A 25,052-nucleotide genomic window follows, 5' to 3' on the forward strand; every position below is an offset into this window, starting at 1 on the left:
TGGGGCGGGGGAGTGGGGGAGAGGGGTGTGCTTGGAAGCGGGGAGAGTTGTGGGGGGCAGATCCGATGGGTGGCCAGGGGCATAAAGAATGACGGGGAGATGCCCTGAGTTTGCATGGGGCTCGCTTGATGAGGGTTAAGGGAAGGTGGGGACTCTGGGCTATTATAGTGGGGATCTTGCGTTGGCCGGGATGGGACAGACATGGCTCGGAGCTGTGTTTAGGGACTTTGGAGTTTGGAGGCCCTGATGGGGCGTGGATTGGGGGTAGGGCCTTGAGGGTGTGTTGGGGGAGCTCAGGGTCACAATGAGAGAATTGTTGCTGGGGTCAGTCCAGGCGGTGGCAGGAGCAAAAAGCGCCCCTGGCGGCTCTGGATCGGCTGGATCGGCCAGCCGTTCTGCTCCAGACGGGAGCCCGGGCCCTCGGGCTGCGGCCGTGGCTTTCTGCGCATGCTCCGGCATCTGGCGTGTCTGGCCCGGCTCCGCGTCTGGCGTGTCTGCGCCTCTGCCTGGCAAGTCCCAGAACTGCACACCCCGAAGGTTCATGCGGCGCCTCTGTCACCCCCGCGCGGTCACAGGGGCGCTGCAGCCCCGACCGGACACATGCCCTGCGCATGTCCGCAACATGGCTTTATTCCCCCGAGGGCTCAGCGCTGCGGACCCACCTGGGCCCGGCCGGGATGGTCTGACTCAGCCGCTGGGGCTGTTTGCGCGCCTAGAGGTGGCTGAGGCTACTGTGCCTGGAGCTGCGCAGCGAGCTGGCCTCCCAGGCGCTCTTGGTTAGGCCCAGCCCCGCAGGGCTGCCCTTGGCGCCGGCCCTCGGGGGCAGGAGGCGAAGCAGTTGGCGCAGCACGGCCTGGCGCAGCAGGATGTACACCCAGGGGTCCAGGATCTGGTTCCACGAAGCGAGGCGCACAGCCAAAAACAGCGGCCGCTGCAGGGAGCCGGAGCCGGAGCCCCAGCCCCCGACAGCCAGCACCACTAACACCTGCGGGAGAAGCCGGTGTGAGCAGTGGGGCAGGTGTGAGAGAAGGGGGCTGGCCCAGGGTGGGGCTGGGATGGATGAAGCGTGGCTGGAAAGTAAGGGGGCTGTGAAGAGGAGCAGAGGCTCACCGGGAGGGTAAATGGGAGTCCCGGTGGGAAGGAGCTCCGGAAGGAGGGAGAAGGTGTGGCGGAAGCAAAGGCCTTCAGCGAGTGGCGGCTCGAGCAAAAAAAGGAGAGAAGTCCCAGGTTTCCCGAAAGACAGGGGACCGAAGGGGGAGAGAAACGGGGCGGCGTGGTGACGGAAGGGGGCTGGGGAGGAGGCTCGAGTGGGTAGGGTGAACTGCAAAGACCCCAGGCAGGAGAAAGACAAGGGGACTGGGTGGAGGGGTGGGAGATGAGAGGGAGGGACCAAAGGGCGGGCTGCGTGACAGGTGGAGCCTCGAGGGGGTGGGACCGCGGTTGGAGAACGCAGAGAGAACCCAGGGATCCTAGGATGGAAAAGGGTGGGAGGGATGGGGGGGGGGGAGGGACAGGAAGGAGCCCGGCCGGAGGGGCGTGTGCGCCCCTCACCAGCAGCGGGCTCCAGCAGATGCACGACACCGCCATGATGCCCACGAGCTGGCCCACCATCTCCACATCGTGAGCGCGGGCTCTGCGCGCCGAGCCGCGGCCCGGGGAGCCGCCGGCGGCCGAAGCTACGGACGAGGCGGACGAGGCGGAGGCCGAGCGGGGCGCGCGCGCCCCCCAGCGACGGCGGCTGTCGGGGCCACTCGCCGGAGGACGCCGTCGAGAGCGGCGGCGCCAGCGGGCGCGCAGCAAGGCCAGGCCGCTGAGCGTGTTGCACACGAGCGCCGCGAGCAGAGCGGCCAGACCGAGGCCGGCGAAGAGGCCGGGGAGCAGCGCCTGGCGCCAGCCGCCCGCCGGGCCCAGGCCGATGAAGCACCACGTGCCCGGGTACTGCAGCTCGTAGCGGCCCACTCGCGCCAGCGGCAGCAGCGCCACCGCCAAAGCCACGGCGGCCAGCGCGGCCAGCGCCAGGCGCGCGCGGGCCGCCGAGACGCGCGCCGCGTGCAGGAGCGGCCGCGTGACGCCCACGCAGCGCTCCACGGCCATGCCGCAGCCCAGCAGCAGCGGGCACAGGCCGAAGAACACCATGCAGCCGCCCAGGAAGTGGCAGGCGCCGCCGGCCGGCGAGCGGCCCGCCGCGTACAGGCGCAGCACCAGGGCTCCGGGGATGACGTGGCCCGCCAGGTCGGTGGCCAGAAGGCTGGCGACGAACAGCAGGAAGGTGGCAGCCGAGCGGCGGCGCCGCAGGCGGCCCGCGGCCTGCGCCAGCAGCGCCAGCGCCAGCACGTTGGACACGGCGCCCAGCGTCATGGAGAAGATGGGCAGCGCCGGCGAGGCGCCCGCCCGTCCGGCCGGCGGCCCGGCCGACGCGTTGGGGGCCCCGGGCTCCGCACACACGGTCGCCTCGCCTGCCAGGCTCAGGTTGAGGGGCCCGCAGAGACTCATGTCAGGTGCCGGGGGTGGGGCTGGGGAGAGGAGAGGAGGGCACGGTGAGGCCGGCCGGGAGCGCAACGGCCCGTCGTCAAGCTGAGCCTGGCGGGTGGCTCCACCTCAGATCGTCGGGACCCATTTGAGGCCACTGGCATTGTCCCGTCGACTCGCTGCCCGTGGCAACTCCAGGTGACCACGACTGCCCCATTCCTGACCCTTTCTCCTCCTCTGCCCCATCAGCCCGTCTCTTGCTCCCCGCCTGCTCTGTCCACCCCGGTTCCTCCGGCTCCAGCCTTCCTCTGGGTCCGGGTCCCCACCTCTGGGCCTCACAGATCCACCCCTGGCACCCACCTCCCGTTTTTACACCACGGCCAATTCCTGGCCTCTGGCTCCGTCCGATGCCCACTGACCCATTTCTGACCCCAGGGCCCCACGTGCCCTCACTGCCCTTTCCTGACGATCAGATCACCAGGTCACCTTTGGTCCAGTCCCACGTTTGATGCTCACAGCCCTACCTCTGCCGCCAGGCGCACATCTCTCCCCACCGCGTTGTCCTTTTCCCCAAGGCCACGTCTCTGTCCCTACAGTCCCTGTCCCCCACACTGCAACCTCAGAGACCTGTTACTGGGTCACCCTGGCCCTACCCCCGACCACAGCCGCCCGGATGCCCCACGGTGCCGTTCCTGCCAGCTCCACGTCCCTGCCCCAAAGGCCTCAAGGCGGACCCAGCACCACCCATCCCTGGATGCCCTGGTGGTGAGGGCTGAGAGGGCAGAACGGCCTGCTGGCCAGGTGGGAAGGGCGGATGAACAGATGGTAAGACGGACAGGGACAGACCGATGGGGCTGAGAGTCAAGAACATGGGACAGAGAGACTGAGGTAGCCACGGCCCCATCCTTCCAAGCCCCCCTCCCCCACCAGGGACACTCTCGCCCCCCTTTTCTTACCCACTCAGCTTGGGGCTCCAGGCCCCCATAGCCTGCTGCCGGCTGCACCCGCCGCCCCAGAGCTCTGCGCACCAGAGCTCTCCAGCAAGCAGGCAGGAAGGCAGGCCGCTCCCTCTCCCTCCCTCCTAGGGCGGCTCCTCAGCTCCTGGCCTCCTCCCGCTGCCCGCTCCGGCCTCCAGGGGCCTCTCCGACCACCCCATCTCCCCAGCTCAGCCATCCCATCTCGTGCCCGCAGGAAGCCTGGGGTGACAGTGACCTCTCTCTCTGCTCCTGGCAACGGGCAGCGGCCACTCAGAACCCCAGCTGCCCCACCAGGAAGGGGGCTCCCGGGGAGCTGGCCTGGTCCCCCATGACTCCCTCCCCCTGGCAGGGCGGGAATAGCCCTCTCCACCCTCCCCACCCCTCCGCCCCCAGGCGCAGGCCTTTTGCCTGCCTCATTAATAAAGTGGATAAAATCTAAACACTGGAAAATGTGAGCATCGCCCAGGGCGGGCTGGGGCGGCTGCAGGGGGTGCCACTGCCTCCGTGGAGACGGCCAGGTTGTGGGGGCTAGCCCTGCTGGGAGGCAGCAACACCCTCCTGTCCTGCCAAAGCCTTCATGGATGCTGGGGCGGTGGTGGGGGTGGGGGTGGCGGTGGGGGTGGCGGTGGCGGGCAATGCCCAGCCTGGCCTGGAGACCCGCCCACTATTTACACAGGGGCTTAAAGCCCAAGCCAGGGCCAGCGGCCAGTCACGGGAGGGGGAGTGGGGGAGGCTGAAGGCGGGCTGGGGAACCAAGACGCCTGGTGACCAGGGGACCATCTCCTGGGACTCAGAAGTCCCAAGCCACCTGTGGACACATGACGGCGACCTCCCCTCCCGCCCTGACAAGCAGGGGGGACACACACACACACACACACACACACACACATACAGTCTCCCATCCTAAAACAACACAATCATATCCCTTAACACCCTGAGATCAGATACTGTCAACTCTGTCCCCAGCACAGCAGCAGCCACGTTCCTCAAAGCCTTGGGGTCACCTGTCGTCCTACCCGTGAACTCACTGAGACGGTGTCACCCCCAGAGATGCCCCGACAGTCACTGGCTCAGACTTCTCCCAACGCGCTGAAACGCAGGCCCCTTAGTGCTGCGGGACCCAGTCTCAGCACTGAGACAGCCACGGTCTGTATCACCCGGAGACACCCCCTCACAGTCCGAGACAGGCCCACAGGTACACTGCACGCACCCAAGACACAATGGGTTGCACCTCCTGGACATCCTGGGATCTGGCTGGTCAACACCTACCCCGCAAACAGAAAAGCGCAGGGACACCCTCGCTCGCGGCCTCGGCCACGTCGAGACGCGCCTCCTCGGCCGCCCTCCACACAGAGGTGCCGCCAGTTACACCCAGACACCCGGGAACACGGAGACAGTCACGTTCTTCCGTCAGCAGAGCCACAGACGGCCAACTCCCCGAGAGACACAGTCGTACTCTCGAAACACGGAGGCGCGACCCGAGCCGTTTACCAGCAGGGACACAGGGGGCACCCGTGGGTGCTGGGAGCCCAACATCAGCTGTCTCCGTCCCACCCCAAGAACACAACTGCGGGCCGCGCGCACACCCCAGGCCCAGCCGGTCCTCCCAGCTGCCCTTTCCTGGGCAGGCCCCTCACCCTCTTGTTGGAAATAGGGATGGAAGAGGGGAGCGGGCTGAGCTCACACATTCCTGCCGGGACCTCTGGCCTGGCCCCCCTTGCTTCAATTCCTGCCCTTCCCTCCAGGTCTGGCCGGGGTCCCACCCCCCTTCCTTGATCCCCACTCAAATCCTTGAGGATGAAGTGGGTTGTCAAAACAAGCACGCGGGGTTTATGTCCAGTGCGCGCCGTGGACGCCAGCGGACCCCACACGTCCAGAGCGGGCAGGAGTGGGGGCTCCGTCATGACTGCTCCCCTCGGTCTTGGGGGGCAGGGCTCCTGCCCACAGCATTTGCCCTGGCAGGCCTCCATCTTGGGCCCGCCATCTTTCTTTTCCCAAGCCAGGCTTCCACACCCCTCCGGGCCCTGGTGCTCCCCACGGCCCCGGGCCGGGACGGGCTGTAGCCCACAGTCTTGCGCCCACGGTTCGCCTCAGGCTTGAGGTGGCGGGAGCTTCGTTCAAGAGGGAGCAAGACTTGAACCCCAGTAGGCCGAGAAGCTCCGGCCTTTGACAGGAAGCCTGGTGGCCCACGGCCAGAAACCTCGTCAGGCAGAAACGGGTGTGGGGGGCGGGGGGAGGGTGGCCCAGGCAGGCTCCTAATTCAATTTGGAGCCTGAAGGGGATGGATTCCAGCTGCTACATTCTTTCCCAGCCCTGGCTCACCCCCTTCTCCCACCCTGAAGCCGCCACACAGGTCCAACGGCAGATAGATTCTTTATGTTCAAGACAGCAAATTCAGATACAAAAGCCCACCGCCATCCTCCCTCCTGCCCCTTCTGTCCGGGGCTGGGCTGAGGGAGACACAGGGGGCAGGGGAGGGAGGGAGGTTGGGGGGTTCACAGCAGACTAGTATTTCAAATGCAGAGGTAACAGACTCCACAGCGAGGGGGTTCCTCTGTGGGGGGGGCGCGGAGGGGGAGGGCGTTATTGCATTTGCTGAGGGGGGATGCCCCCCTTCTGCATTCCCTGCAGCAGGAAACTAGGGAGGTCACGACCCCCAAAACAGGCCCCAGGGAGACAGAGGGACCAGTTTGGCAGCTGATGCGGAAAGTGTTGCGGGCGGGGGTGGACGCCCAATCTGGCTGGTCCCTCCCTGCGCCCGGCCCGGCTGAGGTAGGTGGGGAACAGGGCAAGGGGGGACCGGGGACCCCACCCAGGGCGGGAGCTGGGGAGGGGTGGTACCGATTGGAGTAGGTCAGGGGCCTGGCCCCACCTCCACTCTGCATCATCCTCGGGCTGCTGAGCCAGGTCCAAGCCGGATGCTGGGGTCCAGGCCACGGTGTCCCTCCCACGGGGGGCTCCCACCAAGCGGAGCCAGGTCACTGAGAGGTCTGGAGAGAGGCCTAGAAGCGGCCGACCTTGGCATCCCCAATGGCACCCCAGACGTCAAAGACAAACTCATCAGGGAAGGCAAAGTCACCAAGCCGTTCGTCCAGGGCCTCCGCCAGCTCATCCGGGTTCCTCTTGTCCTTTCCGAGCTCCACCATGGTGGCCGCTGGACAAGGGTAGGGGGCGGAACGGAAGCACAGATGGCAGACGTACTCAGGAGACACCCAGCCCCGCAGGACCTAGAAGCCCCTCCCCCAAACTCGCACCCATCCCCAGATCCAGGTGTCCCCACTCACCCAACTCCGTGTCCCGGATGCCCATGTAACTCTCCAGAAGGTCATCTACCTTCTCAATGGCCTTCTCCTCAAAGGCTGAGGGCTGGGGGGTGGGTAGAAGGAGGGACAGCGACACCACAGTGATGTGAGTACGTTTGCCATCGTACTTACTGAGTGCCGCACGATCTTTTCACCACTTCCCGTGTATTAAGCCACAGCTCATCCTCACCACAACCCTGGGTGTTATCGTCCCATTTTACACACAAGGAAACTGAGGCCCACTTGCCCAGCAGAGGTCCCAGAGCTGGGATGTGGCAGAGGTAGCATCTAGTGCTCCGAGGTCCTCAGCTAACAAAGGATGCGGCCACCTATGGGTGTGCGGGGAAGGAGGGAGCGGGCTGGGCTACAGCACTCACCACATCCTCTACTGTGGCGGGGCCGCGGGATCTGAGCCGGAGGGTCCCTCGGCCAGTGCCCAGCTGGGGGCCAGAGCCAGGGCGGCCACCCCCTGAGCGTACGCTGATCATGTCTGTGGGAGGCAGGCGAGGGGTGAGTGAGGGTCGGGGAAGCCCGATTCCAGCATGCCCTGGGCGGGACCCCAGGCATCCTGGCCTCAGTTACCCTCTTCTACCTTCTCGAAGCTTCTGCAGGCTCTGGGGAGATGGGGCCTGAGGTGACCCCAGGAGGGCAGGACTCCCGACTCAGGCTTGGCATGGACTGGGGAAGGACAGCCAGGGGCTGAGAATGGAAAAGGCTGGAGGGGAGACAGAAGGGGGCCCTGTTCCCAGGGCAAGAGGGACAGGAAGGGGGTGGGGCCTGGGTCGTGAGCTGCTCTCCCCAAGGCCAAGGAGATATAGCTTCTGGGCCAAGGACCAGCCCTGTCTGCCTGGGGAAGCTTTTGAGAGTCCCCCACCCCCAACCTCGGGGGCCTCAGGCCCATTCCAGAGAGTTAGTGAAGCCAGACGGAAAAGAGGGGGTACTGGCACAGGGCAGCCAACCCTGGCCTCTCCAGGCTGGGGGGGCTCGCCAGGGTTGGGGGCGCTTGGCTGGGCTAGTGGTTCCGGGAAGCTGGGTGCGGGGCAACTTCCTCCTTGCTCTGGCCCTCCGGGGCTGGGCAGGGAGCCAGCACCCCTCCCCAGGGCAGGGCGGGGCTACCCCTCCGTTCGGCCGCAGCTGGCTGGGTTTGGGCACCACCTGCTGGTGGCTCCCTGCCACTGTAGCCTGAACCCAAGAGAATAGGGCGACGACAGGGGTTCTGGGGGGCAGCCCCCTCACCAAAAGCTTTGCGGGGCTCTGTGAGCTTCAGCGTGAAGGTGCGGCCTCGGGGTAACTCCTTGAGCAGACGGGCCACCTCGTAGTGGCGGCAGCCCAGCAGGCTCTGCCCGTTGATGGCCTCAATCATGTCCCCCACGCTGATGAGCTGGATGTGGTCGATCACGCTTCCCTCCTTAATGCGCTGTGGGGAAAGGAGCCGTGAGTCCCCTTGGCTCGGCCCTTGGGTCCTACGGCCAATCTTTACCCTTAGGACCCGGGTGTCCCCATCCACCCCAGGCACCTTGATGAAGGCATAGCCGGCCCCGTTGTCGGTAATGGTGAGTCCCAGCGCCTCCTCGGACTTGAACACCTCTACCTCCTTGCGCTGCCCCTTGATGTGGGCAAAGATGAAGTCCTCCAGCCCGATCTGGCCCCCCAAGAGTTTGTCCATGTCCACTTTGTGGGTGTTGAGGGTACAGAACATCACCTGCATGGGGGGAGACACTCAACCCTCACCTTCATCCCTCGCCCTTTGCTAACCACAACCCGGGGGGATAAAGGGAGCTGGGAAAGGGCTGGGGGTCCCCACCCCGGGGCCTGACCACCCCCAGACTGGCCTCCACTGGGATGCAGCTCTTCTAGAGCCGGGATTTCTGTCCTAGCAAAAACTCTCTGCTGGTTCCAGGGCACAGAGCCTGGCACACAGTGGGTGCTCAGTAAAGGGCTTGTGGAATGAATGAAGGGGCACAGAATACCTGCCACCCCTACTGAGACCCCTGCATCTACTTCCTGCTCAGTCCCACTGCGGCCCTTCTTGTCCCCCTGCCTTCAGCCCCCCAAGTCCTTGGGGTCAGGCCTCCCAATGCATCCCACAGAAACGAACCTCACATCTGACCGCCAGACCCCATAATCAACTGGGGCACAAGCCTCCCGATGCATCATGGGAAGGTAGCATCCAGCCCTGGCCATCCATCTCCGCAGTCCACTGGGGCACAGGCCTCCCAATGCTTAATGGGAACTCAGCACCCAGCCCTACTCTCCAGTTCCCCCCAGTTTGCTGGGGTGCAGGCGCCCTAATGACTGATGGGAACTCAGCACCCAGTGTGACCCCACCAGTTCCTCCAGTAGGGAGCTGGTGTCGGCGTATGCACCTTCAGCAACTGAGCCGCGGCTCATGGACAGGACGCACGCCCAGGCCTCAGCCCGCCGTCAGGGACCCTGGTGCCCGGCTCCCCGGTGGGTACCTCGGCAGCCGGCAGCCGGAAGGCCTCGGCGATCTTGCCATACAGCTCCTTGACGTTGGTGAAACCCTCGATGCGGCCAGTGGGACTGCCGTGGGCCAGCTGGGTGTGGAACACGAGGCGGGGCCGCAGGGCCGGGGGAGGCGGGGGCAACCCCATTTGGGGCCCCCCCGCCCCACCCCCACCCAGGGGCCCCGGCTCCCCCACGCCCAGCCCCCCACGGCCTGGCTCGGCCTCCTCATTCTCCACCAGAGGCGGCGCCTTTTTCCGCCGCCCCAGTCCCAGCGGCATGAGCGGTGAGAGGCAGGGGGCACACTCAGGAGACCTGCAGGGCGGGAAAGCGGGCTCAGGGCCTGGGCGGTGGCCTCGGGCCGCCTCTCCCCCACTAGGAGCACACTGCTGACCCGATGAACAGACTGGCCTCGGTTCAAAACCCACTCCCAGCGTTTATGTACTGGTACAGAAGTAACCGCAGTAGCTATAACACCTACTACGACCCCGTGCAAAGTGCTCTGTGACCTTACTTAATCCTCACACGACGTCGTGACATGGGGACAATATTTTGCTACGGATACGCCCACTTAACGAGAAGGTGGAGGCTCAGAGCGGTTACATTTCTCTTCATTCTTCTAGGCGTTTATTCATTACTATTTTTTTAAAGTAGGTTTCAGGCCCAGTGCGGAGCCCAACACGGGGCTTGAGCCCACGACCCTGAGATCAAGACCTGAGCTGAAATCAAGAGGCAGATGCTTCACTGACTGAGCCGCCCAGGTGCCTCCAGTGTCCCCTCCTTTTTCTACTGGTTGCAGCCACTAGTGCTGTGCACAAAAAGTTTCCGACTCTCCCTTCAAAGCACACAGCCAGGTGACATTTACTGACCTCCCTGTGACTGGGCAGGCGTATGACTAGTTCTGGCCAATGAGCTGTGAGAGGAGGGGACACATGGCATTTCTGGGCCGAAGCATTTCAGTACTAGATCAAGAGCCTCCGGGGGTCTGTGTCTCCCAGGCAGGGTGACCTGACACATTTGTCCAGGTGGCAGCGCCATCAGCCTGGCCCCGAGTGACAACGGACTACGACGAATGGAACCCCCTACTGAGCTGCAATGGAGACGTAGCAGGACTAAAAAAATAAACCTTTGTGGAATTCAGCCACTAACATTTTGGAGGCTGTCGGTTACTGTAGCAAAACTTGTCCTGATACACTTTCTTTCTTTCTCCTACTGCTATTCTCTCAGTTTCTCTCTCCCACCCTCCTTTCAAATAAGTATCTTTCGCATACTTACTATATGTCATGCACCATTTTAGATACTGCCTTCAGTAAGATGAGCAAGGTCCCTGACTAGGGGCACTGTATGCAGTTCCACAGGTTGTTCACTGTGCAAAAGCACCAGACCAAGGTGGCGAGTGGGACTGAAACTCAGCCTCTGCTCTGGCTCGTCGAGCTACATGCCAAGCTGATGTGTTTGCTGGGAGGAAGGCCTGCCTCTTTCTAACTCTCTCCTGGGTGCCATATACGCCAGCTGGGGTTCTGTTCATGCTTTTCCGAAGCATACAGTCCAGAGGAAATGCGCAGTGAGCAAGCCAATGTGTAAAAGCCTAGTATAATTTCCAAGGGTGCTATGAAGACAGTAAAACAAGACAAGTGCTTCTACCGACAAAATCAAGGAGGGCCTCTCTGAGCAGGTGAAGCTGAACTTGAGACTCGAATGACAGGAAGAAGCCTTCATACAACGATGTGAGGCAAGACAGCTCCAGGCAGAGGGAACCGCCAGTGCAAAGGCCCTGAGATGGGGACATGCTTGGCATGTGTTTGAGGGACAGCAAGTGGGCCTGCACGGTTGGAACAGAGTGGTGAGGGGGACAGCAGGAGGAGGTGAGGGCAGGGAGGGATAGGGCAGAGCGGGCAGGGCCTTGAGGGGCCCAGGCAGGACTTAGGCTTTCGCTCTGAGTGAGGGGGCAGCCGCGGGAGGGCTCTGAGCAGACTCGCGGACTCTGCTCACAGAGCAGCAAGGGGCCAGTGTAACTGGAACAGAGAGAGCGATGCGTGGAGAGGGGGGGTTAAAGAAGTCCTGGGCGTAGGAGGGGTCGACCGTGCCGGCTTCCCAGAATGGGAAGGAGGTCAGGTTTCATTTTCAAGCCACGCGCCCTAAGCCACAGAAGCCACCCTAAGCCACAGAAGCCGGCAGCACTCTCGGGTCTGTCTGCCCCCCACGTGCAAAGTGGTTCCCTAGGCCATTCGCTCTCCCTGGGCCTCGGATGCCTGTTCTGCAGACGGGGACACTCACCTGGCCAGGCTGTGCTGAGGATCACATCATGCCAAACGATATTCTTCTGTGTAAAGGGGACTTCCCGCTCCCTCCCTTCAACTCTCCTCTTCCAGGGAGCCCTCCCGGATTCCGCCAAGCCCAGTGCGCTGCACTCACACTCACGCATCCGTTCATTTGCTCCCGCATTCATTCGTCTGCTCTCCACGGCCTCCTCTAGGGGCACCGGGTCCAGCCCCATCATCTCTCACCTACACTAGTGCGGTTGCCTCCTCCGAGTCTTCCGGCTTCTGCCCTCACCCTCCACGGTCTCCAGTCAGCACGGCAGCCAGAATGATCCTGTAAAACACAAGTCCCGTCTCACCTCTGTCCTCTGCTTCGACCCCTCCCTGGGCTCCCACCTCATTCAGAGTAAAAGTCACCGTCCTCCCCTCTACCCACACGCCCCAAAAGACCTGCCCCCATCGCCTCCCTGCCCCCACCTTCTCCCGCTCTCCCCCTTGCTCGGTCCTCCCAGGCACACGGGCCCGGTCCCTGCCCCTCTAACACACCAGGTACAATCGAGTGTCCCAGGTTTTGCACTTGACTGCGCCCTGTGGCATCCACACAGACACTGTCACACCTCTTTCAGGTGGGATGTAGATTTCATCCACTGTTCTCGTTCACTGTTTTGGGAAAGGGCAAGGCATTCTGTCTGCCTTGCTCATCCCTATATTCTTAGCACAGAAAACAGTGCCCGGGGGTGTAGTAGGTGCTCAGTACGCATTTGTCGAATGAATGCAGGGATGGATGAAGGAATGATCCTAATAGTCATTAGCCCACCAGTCCCCGTGCCTGGCTCTGTAGTCCCTGCCCTCGACGGGGTACTGTCTCCCCAGCAAACACGCAAGCCCCACCTCTGTGATCTCAGCCCTCACTTCCCAGCATGGTGCTGGGTGCAGGGTAGGTGCTCCATCCGGCCACACAGACACGGAGCGTGTCTCCCTCACCTCTCATCGCAGTTTCGTTTTTACTCCCTTCGTCATCAGTGATGCCGAACAACTGTTAACACGCTCATGAACTGGTTGGATTTGTCCTGTTGCAAACTGCCTGTTTAAGTCTTTGCCCGCTTTTAAAAATTGCATTCAGGGGGCACCTGGGTGGCTCAGTCGGTTAAGCAGCCGACTTCGGCTTAGGTCATGATCTTGCCGTCTGTGAGTTCGAGCCCCGCTTCGGGCTCTGTGCTGACAGCTCGGAGCCTGGAGCCTGCTTCGGATTCTGTGTCTCCCTCTCTTTCTGCCCCTCCCCCATTCATGCTCTGTCTCTGTCTCAAAAGTAAATAAACGTTAAAAAAAATAATAAAACTGATACATTTAAAAAAAATTGCATTCAGTTTGTTTTTTATTGTAATGCCTTTTTTCTACTTGATTTGCGGGCACTCTTTAGACATTTCAAGTGACTGGTCTTTTTTTTTTCTTTAATGTTTTTTTTAATGTTTTTATTTATTTTTGAGAGACAGAGAGTGACAGAGCGCAAGCGGGGCAAGGGCAGAGAGAGAGGGAGACACGGAATCCGAAGCAGGCTCCAGGCTCTGAGCTGTCAGCGCAGAGCCCGACGCGGGGCTCGAACTCATGAACCGTGAGATCACGCCCTGAGCCGAAGTGGGACGCTTAACTGACCGAGCCACCCAGGCGCCCAAGAGACCAGCCTTTCATCGGTTATCCACCTCTCTATCTCCAGCACCCATCGCAGAAGGCGCTCACAGAACATTTGACAAAAAAGAAAATTCTGAATGAACCAAAACTTTTGCCTCGGGGTATGAAGGTATTTCATCACACTCAATGATGCTTAAACAAACAAAACCACCACGAATCCTCATCATCCCCTCCCCTGGTTCTCCTTCTGCTGCTCCTCATACATTTTAGCAGGAGGCCGAGAACATGAGTCTGGAACCTGGCTTTTCCACTTACTAGCTGTGTGACCCTGGGCAAGTGTCTTAACTTCTCTGAGCTCCAAGGAAATCACGCATGTGGGCGCACAATAAGGGTTCCATAAAGGGTGATTTTTCCTACTGGTTCCATCTGTCCCATCATCTTTCAGTCAGTTGCTAAGATTCAAACTTCCCCCTTTTCCCAGGGCCCCCACATCCAGATCACCAATTCCCAGCCTCCTCACTCTGCCTACGTTTGCTGCCCTGGTTCAGGCTAGTTTCCATGGCCTCACCTGTGAGGAGGGAATAGTGGTGGTGAAGAAAGTGAGTGATTAATGAAGTTGCCTTCCAGGCTACAAGAAGCAGGATGGCCTGGGTTCAGATCCCACCCCTGCCACTTACCAGCTGTGTGGCCGTGGGCAAGTCACTTCATGTGATGGGGCCTCAGTTTTCTCATCCGAAAAAATGGGCAGAATTCCTGTTTCTCAAGGTGCTTATGGGAGTCCAAAGAGATCACGAATACAACCTGATTAGCATTAACAAGCATTTTGCCTGACATTCAATTTAAGGGAACTGTTACTATGATTGTCATTATGATTATTGCCTCCTCCCCTGCCCTGCCCGGGAACATCCCAGTCCTCTCTGCCCGCCTGCCGAGCCCTATGCTAAGCCACCTCCTCCAGGCAGCCTCCCTGGCTTGCCCCAGCCTGTAGGAACCGCCCCTGTGGTCCAGACAGCTCAGGCCCATGAACTTAATTACACGTTGCCCTGGCAGAACTCTTGTCTTCCAGTCTTAGGCTGCTATTTAACTTCGTGTCTCTATTTTAAAATGTAAACCAGATCGCGTCACTACCCGGCTTCCAATTTTACAACAGGTTCCCACCTCACAGGGGAAAAGCTCTGAGCTCCTTAATATGAGCCACAGACCCCTGCGGAACTGCCACTGTGGCCTTATCCGGTGCCCCAGCCACACTATTCCAAGCTTGGTCTAGCCTCAGAGCCTTTGCCCTGGCCGTGCCCCCTGCCCGATCTTCCCATGGCTGCCTACTTTTTGTCATTCAGACCCTGTCTCTGAAGTCCCCTCCTCCAAGAGCCCCACCCCCACCCCGCCTTGCCCAACAGATTCTACCAAGCCACCCCCTCATATTTTATTCATAGCACTTTTATTCATAGCACGGAGCACTTCTCCCGTCTGCAGGGATCTTTATTTCCTTGTTAACTTGGTTGTGTCCACGAGAATGGCAGCTCCCACAGAGCTGGGAGTTTTGTCTTGTTCACTATTGTGTTCTCTGTCCCAACAACAGTGCCTGGCACATGGTAGGTGCTCAGTAAGTGTAGAATGAATGGATGTGCCTTATGCCCTCATCCCGCCTACTCTGAGCCCTCCTATCCTCGGAACATGCCCGCCGTGGAGTTGCTAACGGCCACCCCCTCCCCACGTTCCCAGTCTCCCCTCAAACCTGAACATAGGGATGGAGGAAAAGAGCGTCAGCTTGGGCGCCAAGCACATTGGCTGGAATCCCAGCATTCCCACCCTCTCTTCCCTGGGAAGGGCCTGAAACTTAGCAACGCCACAACCACGCAGAAGTGCAGTGGGGGCAGCAGGAAGCAGGGAAGGGGGTTCCTGGGGGCTGACATAAACTGGGGGAGGGGGGGACACCACACCCAGCCTCCCCTTTCCAGTAGGATATTGCTTCGGAGAGGAGGAGGGAGGGGGAGGCCTCTGATTCAGTCTTGAAAAACCGGCTCCCGGGTGTTTCCGGAGAACGCGTACTGCCCAGGGCCTCAGCCCAGGCTTCCCAGAGGGGCCCAGGGGGCAAAGGACCCCAACGTGCAGGCCCCCTATGTCCCCCACAGACGTCACTCTCTTCTTTGGACCTTGGTATTCAGACCTTGCCTTTCCAGCTCAGGGGAGGCAAAGTAGGGCTGATGTCTGGTGACCTCTTAGGGGGAAAGCAAAAACCGGCAGGTGTGGCCAGATGTGTATGGTTGGGGGCTGGGGATAGCAGCAAGCAGACAGGCCACGGAGCCATGTGGTCTAGTGGCTGAGACTCCAGATCTGGAATCTGCAGCACGGGTTCGAGTTCCAGATCTGCCACTTACTAGCTAGCTGTGTCACCCTGGGCAAGTCACTAGCTGTGTCACCCTGGGCAAGTCACTCTACCTCCTGGGTCTGTTGCTTCACTTCTAAAAGAAGTCAGCGTGCCTTCCATGAGGTGTTTAGACCCACTGATACGCATGCTAAATGCCTGACATGGAAGCGTTCAGCAAGTGCCAGCCGGGGTGATTTTTTTCATTATTATTGTCGGGACCTCGGTCCTCCCCAGGTTCCTCTAGGCCCTGGAGGATGGGGACGAGGCCACCTCCAGGGAGATGCCCAGGCAGGGCTCAGAAATACCGACCCCGCGCCTCTCCCTGCCGGGAGGGGGACTGTCCAGAGGAGCGCAGGGGGCAGGGTGGCCTGTCGGCCCCGTTTGAGCGGCGGGAAGCGTCTGACCCTGCCCCCAGCGGAAAGACAGGCGCCCCTCTGGGAAGGGGCCTCGGGCATCCTGGCGCCCAACCTAGACTTCCAGCCATGTCCCTGGGGCCGGCCCCGCCCCGCTCGATCCGCCGGATCCCCGCGCGTCTGCGGCCCCGCAGGCCCGCGCTGGGGTCCCCGGAGCGGCCGCGCCGCGCCCTGTCCGCGGGGGGCACTCACCTGCGCCGCCGCCGCCACCCTGCGCGCGCCCCGCTCGGCCCTCCGCAAACTCCGGGCCGGGCCTCTCCCGCAGCCGCGGCCAGGGGGGCGGGGCCGGCGCCCGCGCCCCGCCAATCAGAAGCGGCCGTCCGACGCTCGTGGCCAATCCGCGCCGTGCCGCCCCGCCCCGGGTGGTTTCGACGGAAACATTCCAAAGGGATCCCTCCGCCTCGCCCGGCTCTTTCCGACCCACCCCCCCCGCGCCGCGGCGCAGTGGACCTTCCCACCCCGCCTAAGCCACGACAGGCTGTACCACCGTAGGGCGCGGAGGGGGGACCTGAGGCTGGGCCCCTGCCAATCGCGGGGAAGGAAGGAGACGAGCAGCCAATGGGAAGCTGGGGCCCCTGGACCACGTGCTGGTGGCTGATCTGGGGTGTCTTGGGTGGTAAGGGGCGGCAGGGATTGGGGGCTGGCCATCAGGTGGCCGAGGCTGAGTTTCGCCAAGAGGTAAACTCCCCACGTCCGGAAAAGCTGACCCTTTAGGAGACCCGGGAGGGGGCCCAGGGCAGCCCCCGATCCCCTCCTCCTCCAGGTCTGCCCCCGACCCGGCCCGGCCATCCTCGGAGCGGATAAAAGGGAGGCATTCATTCCAGGCCGGCGAGCGGGCGGAGGATCGAGATGAATAGGGAGGGTCCCGAGTGTCCCTGCTTCCTGGGATGGACAATGGACAAGGGCATTCATTCATTCATTCATTCACTCGTCAAATATTTAATGTGCTGCTGCTCCGTGCCAGGCTCTGGCCTATCTCTACAGACACACCAACGGGGAAGCTGAGTGTGCTTCTGGTAGACGTAACAGCGCGTGCAAACGGCCTGGAGGCCGGACAGAGAGATACCGCACATTTCAGGGCAGTGCCGTATCCTAGGAGCTGGCAAAACTGGGGGAAATGGTGTAATGGAAGGGAAGACAAGGGAGAGATAGACTGTCTGCTTGTTGGTTAGGCCAGCGGATATTTACTGAGCACGTAATAGGTGCTAGACTATAAGGGGTACCCAACCAGCCCAAGCCATTGCTCTTTCATGAGGCTGTCTCCTCCATCTCAGTGCTCCCCACCCACGCCCGGGTCCTGAGACCCGCACAGAGCAGGGTGACAGCACACATGTGTCCATCTCACCGTCGCCAGGTTTGGCTTGTAACCGAGAGTTCTCAGGCAGGAGGAGGTCCAAGAAACGCAGACACGAACGCACCTCATGCAGACCAGGACGCTGAGTTCCCAGGACAGGTGAGGTTTCCTTGTTCTACTTCAAAGCCGGGGCCGCTGGGGCAGTTGGGGCTGGGCCAGGGGCTTGCTGTGTGTTCTGGGAATTGTAGTTCTTGGAGGCCCCTAACGGCTGCGACTCTGCTCAAGCCTCATTAAATAACTGGGTCTCTGCAGTCCCCAGGGTGAGTTGTTGCACATCCCAGCCCCGCCAGGGCCTACCGAGGGGAGAAGTGGAAGAGGCGAGTGGGGCCTGGGCTTAGCCGCTGCCGGCTTCGAGGGAGACCGGCCCCACCCAGCTGGCAAACACTGCCACTGCCGTGGCAACAGGCACAGCTATTGTCCTTCTCTTCCTGTTCTGCTGACCTCTGCCATCCCCACTGAGTGATCGGTTGCTGTGGCTGGGCCAGTGTCCTCTGTGGGACTGTACCCACTGCCCTGGCATCTGAGCTGCCTCCCACACACCTGAAGAGGACAGTATGTGGGGCCACGGGGACAGCAGAGTCCTGAGCAGAGTCCACCTGGATCCACCTGTTGACTGATGAGGCGCCCAGGGAGGGGTGTGGGGGTTGTCCAAGGGCGCAGAGGTGGCCACCTCTTTACCCAGTGTTACAGCTCAAGAGGCTGGGGGGCCCAGCTGCTAAGGAGCTTAGACCTGAGTGCTACCTCTGCCCCTTTGGGGGGAGGAAAAAGTCTGGAGTGCCAGCTAAAATGTGCAGAAGGAAAGATTGAGTGAGAAAATCCCCATTTTGCAGCCAGTAGAGGAATAATTAATTCAGGCTAGGCTCCTCAGTGGGGGAGTAGATATTCACACAGTCTCGAAGGACCAGCCCACAAATTACTTGTTAATTACAGTGGGAAAAAACGATACCTCAGAAAATTCACCATGGAGAAAGTTGGCAGTCACCACTTTAACCAAATGATCAAAATTAACATCATCAGGGATGGGACAGGCTGACCTCACATGCATCTTGCTGTGATGTACTGAGAAGGACCCCTGCAAAGTACTTGGTCCTGTCCAAAGTGTTTAACCTGAGTCTAATCATAAGGACACAACCAGATACTTCCCGATTAAGGGGCATTCTGCCGACAAACAAACAAACAAAAAAACCCCAAACCAAAAAACAAAAACCAAAAGTGCCTGGACTCTTCAAACAGATCTATGTCATGAAAGGGAAAATCAATCTATTCATCGAATGAATGAAGGAGTGAATGAATGAAATGCCGGGAAACTGTTCTAGACTGAAGGAAACAAAGAGATGACAGCCAAAATCAATGTATAATCCTTGATTGGATCCTTGATAAAAATTTCAAAAAGAAAAGGATGAAACAGCTACAAAAGATATTCTGGGGATAATCGAGGATATTTGAATGTGGGTGGATCTTAGATAGTATCATGTCCAGGTTAAATTTCCTGAATGTGGGCATTGCGCTGTGGTTGGATAAGAGAATGTTCTTATTTGTGGGAGAAACACACTGAATTCTTTAGTGGTAAATTTGTGATGGTTGCGACTGCCAAATAGCTCAGAAGAAAATCATATGTGTATATATCTTATATACAACGTCATAATATGGTATGCATTAGTATTAATATAGAGGAGGGGAGGAGAGAGAGCGTGAGCAAATGTGGCAAAATAGTAACTATGTGGCAAAATAGTAACAATTGTCGCTGAAGCCAGGAGAGTAAGTAAGCATATGGGTATTATTTTACTGTTCTTGTGAGTTTTCTTTTTTTTCCCATACATTTTTTTATTCTCTGTTTTTGAGAGAGATGGTGAGACAGAGCGCAAGTGGGGAAGGAACAGAGAGAGAGGGAGGCACAGAATTCGAAGCAAGATCCAGGATCTGAGCTGTCAGCACAGAACTCGACGAAGGGCTCAAAGTCATGAACTGCGAGATCATGACCTGAGCCGAAGTCGGACGCTTAACCGACTGAGCCACCCAAGCGCCTTAAGTTTTCTTTTTTTTTTTTTTAATGTTTGTTTTTGAGAGACAGAAAGAGAGAGAGAGCAAGTGGAGAGAGGCGGAGAGAGAGGGAGACACAGAATCCGAAGCAGGCTCCAGGCTCTGAGCTGTCAGCATAGAGCCCCACGTGGGGCTCGAACTCACGGACCGTGAGATCATGACCTGAGCAAAGTCAGGCGTTTAACCTACTGAGCCACCCAGGCGCCCCAAGTTTTCTTTTTTTAATGTTTGTTTGTTTATTTATTTATTTATTTATAAATATTTATTTACTTTTGAGACAGAGAGAGAGAGAGCATGAACAGGGGAGGGTCAGAGGAAGAGGGAGACATAGAATCTGAAACAGGCTCTAGGCTCTGAGCTGTCAGCACAGAGCCTGACACGGGGCTCGAACCCACAGACCGCGAGATCATGACCTGAGCCGAAGCCGGACACTTAGCCGACTGAGCCACCCAGACGCCCCAATGTTTATTTATTTTTGAGAGAGAGAGTGAGTGGGGGAGGGACAGAGAGAGAGAAAGAGAGAGAGGATCTGAAGCAGACTCCAGGCTCTGAGCTGTCAGCACAGAGCCTGATGCAGGGCTTGAACTCACGAGCCGCGAGATCATGACCCAAGCCAAAGTCGGTCCCTCAACCGACTGAGCCATCCAGGGGCCCCTCTTTTTTTTTTTTTTTTAAAGTTTATTTCTTTATTTTGAGAGAGAGCAAAAGAGCGAGCAGGAGCAGGGGAGGGGCAGAAAGAAAGAAAGGGAGAGAGAGAGGATCCCAAGCAGGCTCCGCACTGTCAGCGCAGAACCTGACTCGGGGTTTGAACTCACGAACCTCGAGATCGTGACCTGAGCTGAAACCAAACATCGGATGCTAACCAACTGAGTCACCCAGGTGCCCCTTCTTGTGAGTTTTCTGTACCTATGGAAATTTCAAAATAAACATTAGGGAAAAATACCCCCCAATTCCCTCCCATCTCTGGTGCAACACTGCCGTGGGCTTAATGTGCACCTTTCTGTTTGTATGTTTCCTTGAAAATGTGCCTTGTTTTATGTGAGTATTCTATTACATTTGGCTTCTTACTTTCCTTTTCCAGTTAGCACTGTATTGCTTGCTTGCTTGTTTGCTTGTCTTACAGTAGGACTTCAGTATCCATCCGTATTGCCAATCTCTTGCGTCTGTTTTCTTCTGATTTCTACTTGATGTTCCACAGATGCATCCCTCACGTCTTACGACTCTGTCCCCTGGGGATGGACATCAGGCAGCCTCCAGCTCCCAGCACTGCAGCCTTGGACATGTCCCTTCAGAGACCTGTGTGGAAATCTCCCTAGGAGAGAGACCTGGTTGCAGAGATGCTGGATCACAGGGCACAGTCCGTTGCTGTGTGGCGTCCTGGACTAGCTGCCCCCAGCCACACCTTCTGTCAGTGCAGAGGGTCCCATGTACCCACATCTCCTCCAGCTGTTAGCTTTATCCAGCTTCTGATTTTTACCACTCTGACTCGATGTCAAGTGACATCACTATTGCTATCTTTCACATTTCTCTGATTTCAGGTCACTTTGAGCATCTCCTCAAATGCTTGATCGCCTTCAGTTTCTCCTCTTTTGTAAATTGCCTGTTCATATTCTTTGCCCTGTTTGCACTTGGGTTGCTGTCTTTTACTCGTTGATTTGCACGTGCTCCTCATAGAATCTAGCTGTGCCCTGTCCCATCCGATCTGTCCTACACGAAATCTCTGCTCTCCACATGTAGGTATGAGCACTTGAAATACGGCAAATACAAATTGCGATGTGCCGTAAGTGTAAAATACACACCGGATTTCGGAAACTTAGTACAAAGAAAAGATGTAAAATATCACATCTCATTAATTCATTTTTATTCTGTCTACGTTATAATAATAATAATAATAATGTGGATGTATTGGGCTACATAAAATGTACTACTCATATTACTTTCACCTATTTGTTTTTTACTATTTAAAATTTTTTTTAATGTTTATTTATTTTTGAGAGAGAGAGAGAGACAGCAGGAGCCTGGGAGGGGCATAGATAGGGAGACACAGAATCCGAAGCAGGCTCCAGGCTCGGAGCTGTCAGCACGGAGCCCGACACGGGGCTTGAGCTCACAAACTGTGAGATCGTGACGGGAGCCGAAGTCGCACGCTTCACCTACTGAGCCACCCAGGTGCTCCTGAGCCGTGTAACTCTCTTAACAGCCCTGTGAGGTAGGTGCAGTATGAGGCATTGCGAACATATTCTCCCATTCTGCCATGTGATGATTCGTGTCACCATTATATCCTTTCTTGGAAGAAAATTCTCAGCTGCAATACAACAGGACTTACCCGCTTGTGGTTTCCACCCATGGTGTTTCATTAAAGGGGCTCTTCTCTTAAGTCACAAAGTCATTCTTCTGTATTTTCTTCTATTCGTTCTATGGTTTTGCTTTGCTTGTGTCTTTTATTCCATCTCTCGTCCACCTCAGGTTGTGGGGTAGGATACAGTCTTTTTTCTCCATCACCTCTACTGGTCGCCGGCTGTGTGGCCCCGGGCAAGCCCCTTCGCCCTGTGTGCCTCAGTCTCCTCCTCTCTAAAATGGGAATAATAATAGGACCCACCTCCTAAAGCTGTTATGATTATGTTAGAATAAAATGAGCTCTTCTGTGTCAAGTGCCTACAGTCGTGTTGGGCAGATAGTAAATGCTCAGTGAACACCAGCTGCATTACTGAACGGTGTTGCGGTCACAGAGATGACCTCAGTATGTCATGATAGAAACATGATAGAAATAGACACCTTTATTAAGCTCTTACTATGTGCCAGGGTCTGTGCTGCCTGCTTTTCATGAATAATCCCACTGGATATCACCCCTACTCTACAGAGGAGGAGGCTGAGGCTCAGAGAGGGGCAGCCACTAGCTCGAAGTTGAACAGTGACTCATAGGTGTGGTGTTTTCAACCCCAAGATACCCCTCTGGGTGGGTGGGCCTGCTCTGAGCCATGGGGGACAGGGAGGACCAAGGAGGGACAATGCCCTGGCCACAGTGATCTTGGGAGTTTGATGGCCTGTGCTTGGGGTCCCCCTGTCAGCCTGGCAGGAGTGGTCTCAGTGGGACGGGCCTGGAGGGGAAGCAAAGGAGGTGGCCCTTCCCAGGCTGGGTCCTCTGGCCCCAGGTCTCTCAGACTCTGCGCGAGCACCTGCCTTTTGCTGCTGGATTCTAGGATGTCATGATAAAACCCGGAAGCAGCACTGTTTTCTGGAGGGCCAATGGGCAGCTCTCTTCTTGAAATGCATCGCTGGTGATTTCCCACCACCGCCTTGGCCCCTTGCCTCGTCCAGCCCCCCAAGCAGCTGACTTGTGGCATCTCTCCCAGCTCCGTCCTGTCTCCATTCCGGGACCTACAGCCCCAACAGCGGCCAGAGGGCGCCTGAGAGCTCGTAAGGCAGGTCCTGCCCCCTCCTCTGCTGAAGGACCCCCGCCCCCCAAAAAAAGGCCATCTGCCCACAAAACACCCTTTGCTGAAGTAGCCCATCTGGAGTCAGGCCCAGCCATACTGACGTCCACCGATACCTTCCCAAGGAAAGCTGGGCCCCCACTGAGACAAAACACCCAGGGCCTCAGCCGGGACTTCCAGTAAAGGCAAACCAAGCTTGTCCCTCCTGACTCAGACTCTTTCAACAGGCTTCTCTTCTGCCTCAGGCTTGTAGGCCTGCCTCAGCAGGGCTCTGGCACCCGGCCTGTCTCACCCAGGCCAGGCCCCGCCCTACCCTGGCCTACCCTCTCTGTTCCAGGCACCCGAGGGCCTCACTCCTCAGCCCAGCCTTTGTCAGCTCACACCCCTTGCGTGCCTAAGAGACTCAAGGGGTGGGGGCTTCGGCTCCCATGGCCCATCCTCGAGCTCTGACAGACTCCTGTCCCCTGGCCTGTTCCCCCAGGGCCAGGCCTCTTCCCTCCAAGCCCTACGGTCATGGGCAGTGCCTTGCCCAGTGTAGTGGGCTGAATGGTGGCCTCCCAAAGATACGTCCGTGTCTCTGAAACTGTCGATGTGACCCAATTTGGAATAAGGAAGGGTCTTTGCAGAGGTAATTAAGTTAAGGATCTTGAGATGAGATCAGCCTGGATTAGGGCGGGCCCCTGAATCCAACAAGCGTCCTTATAAGAGACAGAAGAGAGGACCCAGAGACAGGCAGGGGGTGGAGGGCCCTGGGAGGGGGAGGCAGGGACTGGGGCAGAGAGGCACAGGACAGATTCTTCTTCACAGCCTCCAGAAGGAACCAACCTTGCTCACACCTTGGTTTCGGACTTTTGGCCTCCTGTCCTGTGGAAGAATGAATTACCGTTGTTTCAAGCCACATAGTCTGTGGCACCTTGTTACGGCAGCCCCAGGAACCTAAAACTTCTGCCTTGGTAAGGTCTGCACTTGTGAGACGGTGAGCTTCCCGGAACCCCCCCCCCTCACCCCCCGCCGCTGGGTCTCTGAGTCTCCTAGGGCTTAGTGTTGACCTGCCACTTAGGAACTGTGCCTAACGACTAAGCCATGAATCATGAAGTGGGAAAAGGACCCCAGGAAAGAGGGGCTTTTCCTGGAGCCCAAGAGAACAGCCATTTCTACCAGGTGGGCCCTGGGGCAAGTGGGGCACGGGGGGGACCCTTCCCAGGGCTGGGTTGTCTTTCCTCTGCACACGCCCTAACATCAGTGGTCACAGGATAGATGTGGCCAGTCCTCTTGTCTGAATCAGTTTGTCACTCAATTACTCATTTGACAAACGCTCAGAGGGCAGTTTCTGGGCCAGGCACTGCTGTGAGCACCGGCGATGGAAAGATTGTTAGGGCACGGTTTGTGACCTCCAGGAAACTGGGGTTGGCGGGGGGCGGGGGTGGGTGGTGGCAGGGGCTTGAGGCTCTTTCCTGAGGTTGTCTCTCCTCCCTTCATGAGGGAAGATGTCTGACCGAATAATCGTAGTTTGAGAACTCAGCAATCAGACGCCCCACCTCCACCCCTCCTCGGGCAAGTGTGGGATCGGCAGACCAGGGGAGCATGCTCAGGTCGGTGCGAGAGAGCATGATGAGCACATGTACTTTAAGAACTAGATTGTAATAGGAAACACAGATACTTATTGTTCGCGCTGTGCTCTTTTCAGACAAAAGGTTGGTGCGTTGAAGTTTCGAGAGTCTGATGATCTGTCTCAGGGACTTGAAGTTATACAATCAAATGACACGCCCCACCCTCCACCCGAACAGAGGAAAATTAAGACAAAGCAAAAACCAAAATGCTTGCAGGTCCCTACCTCACTCAGGAAACGCTGAAGTCCTCCCAGTGGCCCCAGGTCCTGCACCACTGCCTCGTCACCCCCCTGCCCTCGCTTCCTCCCACTCACCCCCACTCTGCTCCAGCCTCACTGGGCTCTTGGCTGCTCCTTAAATATCTCAGATACACCCCTGCCTCAGGGCCTTTGCACAGGCTGCTCCCTCTGCCTGGAACACCCTTCCCTCCATATCCACCTGAAGAAGTGACCTCCTTCAAGTCTTTGCTCAAATATCACCTTCTCGAGGAGGCGTTCGCTGTGTTTTAAAAAAAAAAAATGCCCCAAGGGGCACCTGGGTGGCTCAGTCGGTTGAGCGTCCGACTTCTGCTCAGGTCACGATCTCACAGCTCGTGAGTTCAAGCCCCACGTCGGGCTCTGTGCTGACAGCTTGGAGCCTGGAGCCTGCTTTGGATTCTGTGCCTCCCTCTCTCTGCCCCTAACCCACTGGCATTCTGTCTGTGTCTCTCTCAAAAATAAACATTAAAAA

At 58.3% G+C, this 25,052-nt stretch overlaps 2 protein-coding genes and 1 long non-coding RNA gene across 8 annotated transcripts; 1 reads left to right on the plus strand and 2 right to left on the minus strand.

Moving 5' to 3' along the window:
- Nucleotides 1-40: 40 nt before the first annotated feature.
- PTGER1 (prostaglandin E receptor 1) lies at nt 41-3,833 on the minus strand. Of its 2 annotated transcripts, XM_042978396.1 has the most exons (3): nt 3,426-3,833; nt 1,552-2,513; nt 41-985 (listed from the first exon to the last, which is right to left on the minus strand). In XM_042978396.1, exons 2-3 carry the CDS (start codon nt 2,491-2,493, stop codon nt 713-715), a joined length of 1,215 nt encoding a protein of 404 aa, XP_042834330.1. In that variant the 5' UTR covers nt 2,494-2,513; nt 3,426-3,833; the 3' UTR covers nt 41-712. The 2 variants fall into 2 exon arrangements, with proteins under 2 accessions (XP_042834330.1, XP_042834332.1); XM_042978398.1 differs by lacking the exon at nt 3,426-3,833 and having other exon boundaries at nt 1,552-3,226.
- Nucleotides 3,834-5,803: 1,970 nt separating this feature from the next.
- On the minus strand, nt 5,804-17,492 carry GIPC1 (GIPC PDZ domain containing family member 1). Of its 3 annotated transcripts, none has more exons than XM_042978401.1 (9): nt 17,231-17,492; nt 13,782-13,905; nt 11,722-11,809; nt 9,208-9,529; nt 8,265-8,450; nt 7,985-8,165; nt 7,126-7,238; nt 6,731-6,812; nt 5,804-6,600 (listed from the first exon to the last, which is right to left on the minus strand). In XM_042978401.1, exons 4-9 carry the CDS (start codon nt 9,493-9,495, stop codon nt 6,449-6,451), a joined length of 1,002 nt encoding a protein of 333 aa, XP_042834335.1. In that variant the 5' UTR covers nt 9,496-9,529; nt 11,722-11,809; nt 13,782-13,905; nt 17,231-17,492; the 3' UTR covers nt 5,804-6,448. The 3 variants fall into 3 exon arrangements, with proteins under 3 accessions (XP_042834335.1, XP_042834333.1, XP_042834334.1); XM_042978399.1 differs by lacking the exon at nt 17,231-17,492 and adding an exon at nt 16,078-16,155 and having other exon boundaries at nt 13,782-13,872; XM_042978400.1 differs by lacking the exon at nt 17,231-17,492 and adding an exon at nt 16,078-16,137.
- On the plus strand, nt 16,486-24,839 carry LOC102972351. 3 transcript variants are annotated; one of them, XR_006214691.1, is made up of 6 exons: nt 16,507-16,563; nt 17,160-17,338; nt 22,480-22,696; nt 23,521-23,666; nt 24,201-24,305; nt 24,401-24,839. It is a non-coding gene; the product is annotated as an uncharacterized LOC102972351 (long non-coding RNA). The 3 variants fall into 3 exon arrangements; XR_006214692.1 differs by lacking the exon at nt 24,401-24,839 and having other exon boundaries at nt 16,486-16,563; nt 17,240-17,338; XR_006214693.1 differs by lacking the exon at nt 24,201-24,305.
- Nucleotides 24,840-25,052: the final 213 nt, after the last annotated feature.

This window comes from Panthera tigris, chromosome A2 (genome assembly GCF_018350195.1).
Source record: "Panthera tigris isolate Pti1 chromosome A2, P.tigris_Pti1_mat1.1, whole genome shotgun sequence".
Lineage (NCBI taxonomy): Eukaryota > Metazoa > Chordata > Mammalia > Carnivora > Felidae > Panthera > Panthera tigris.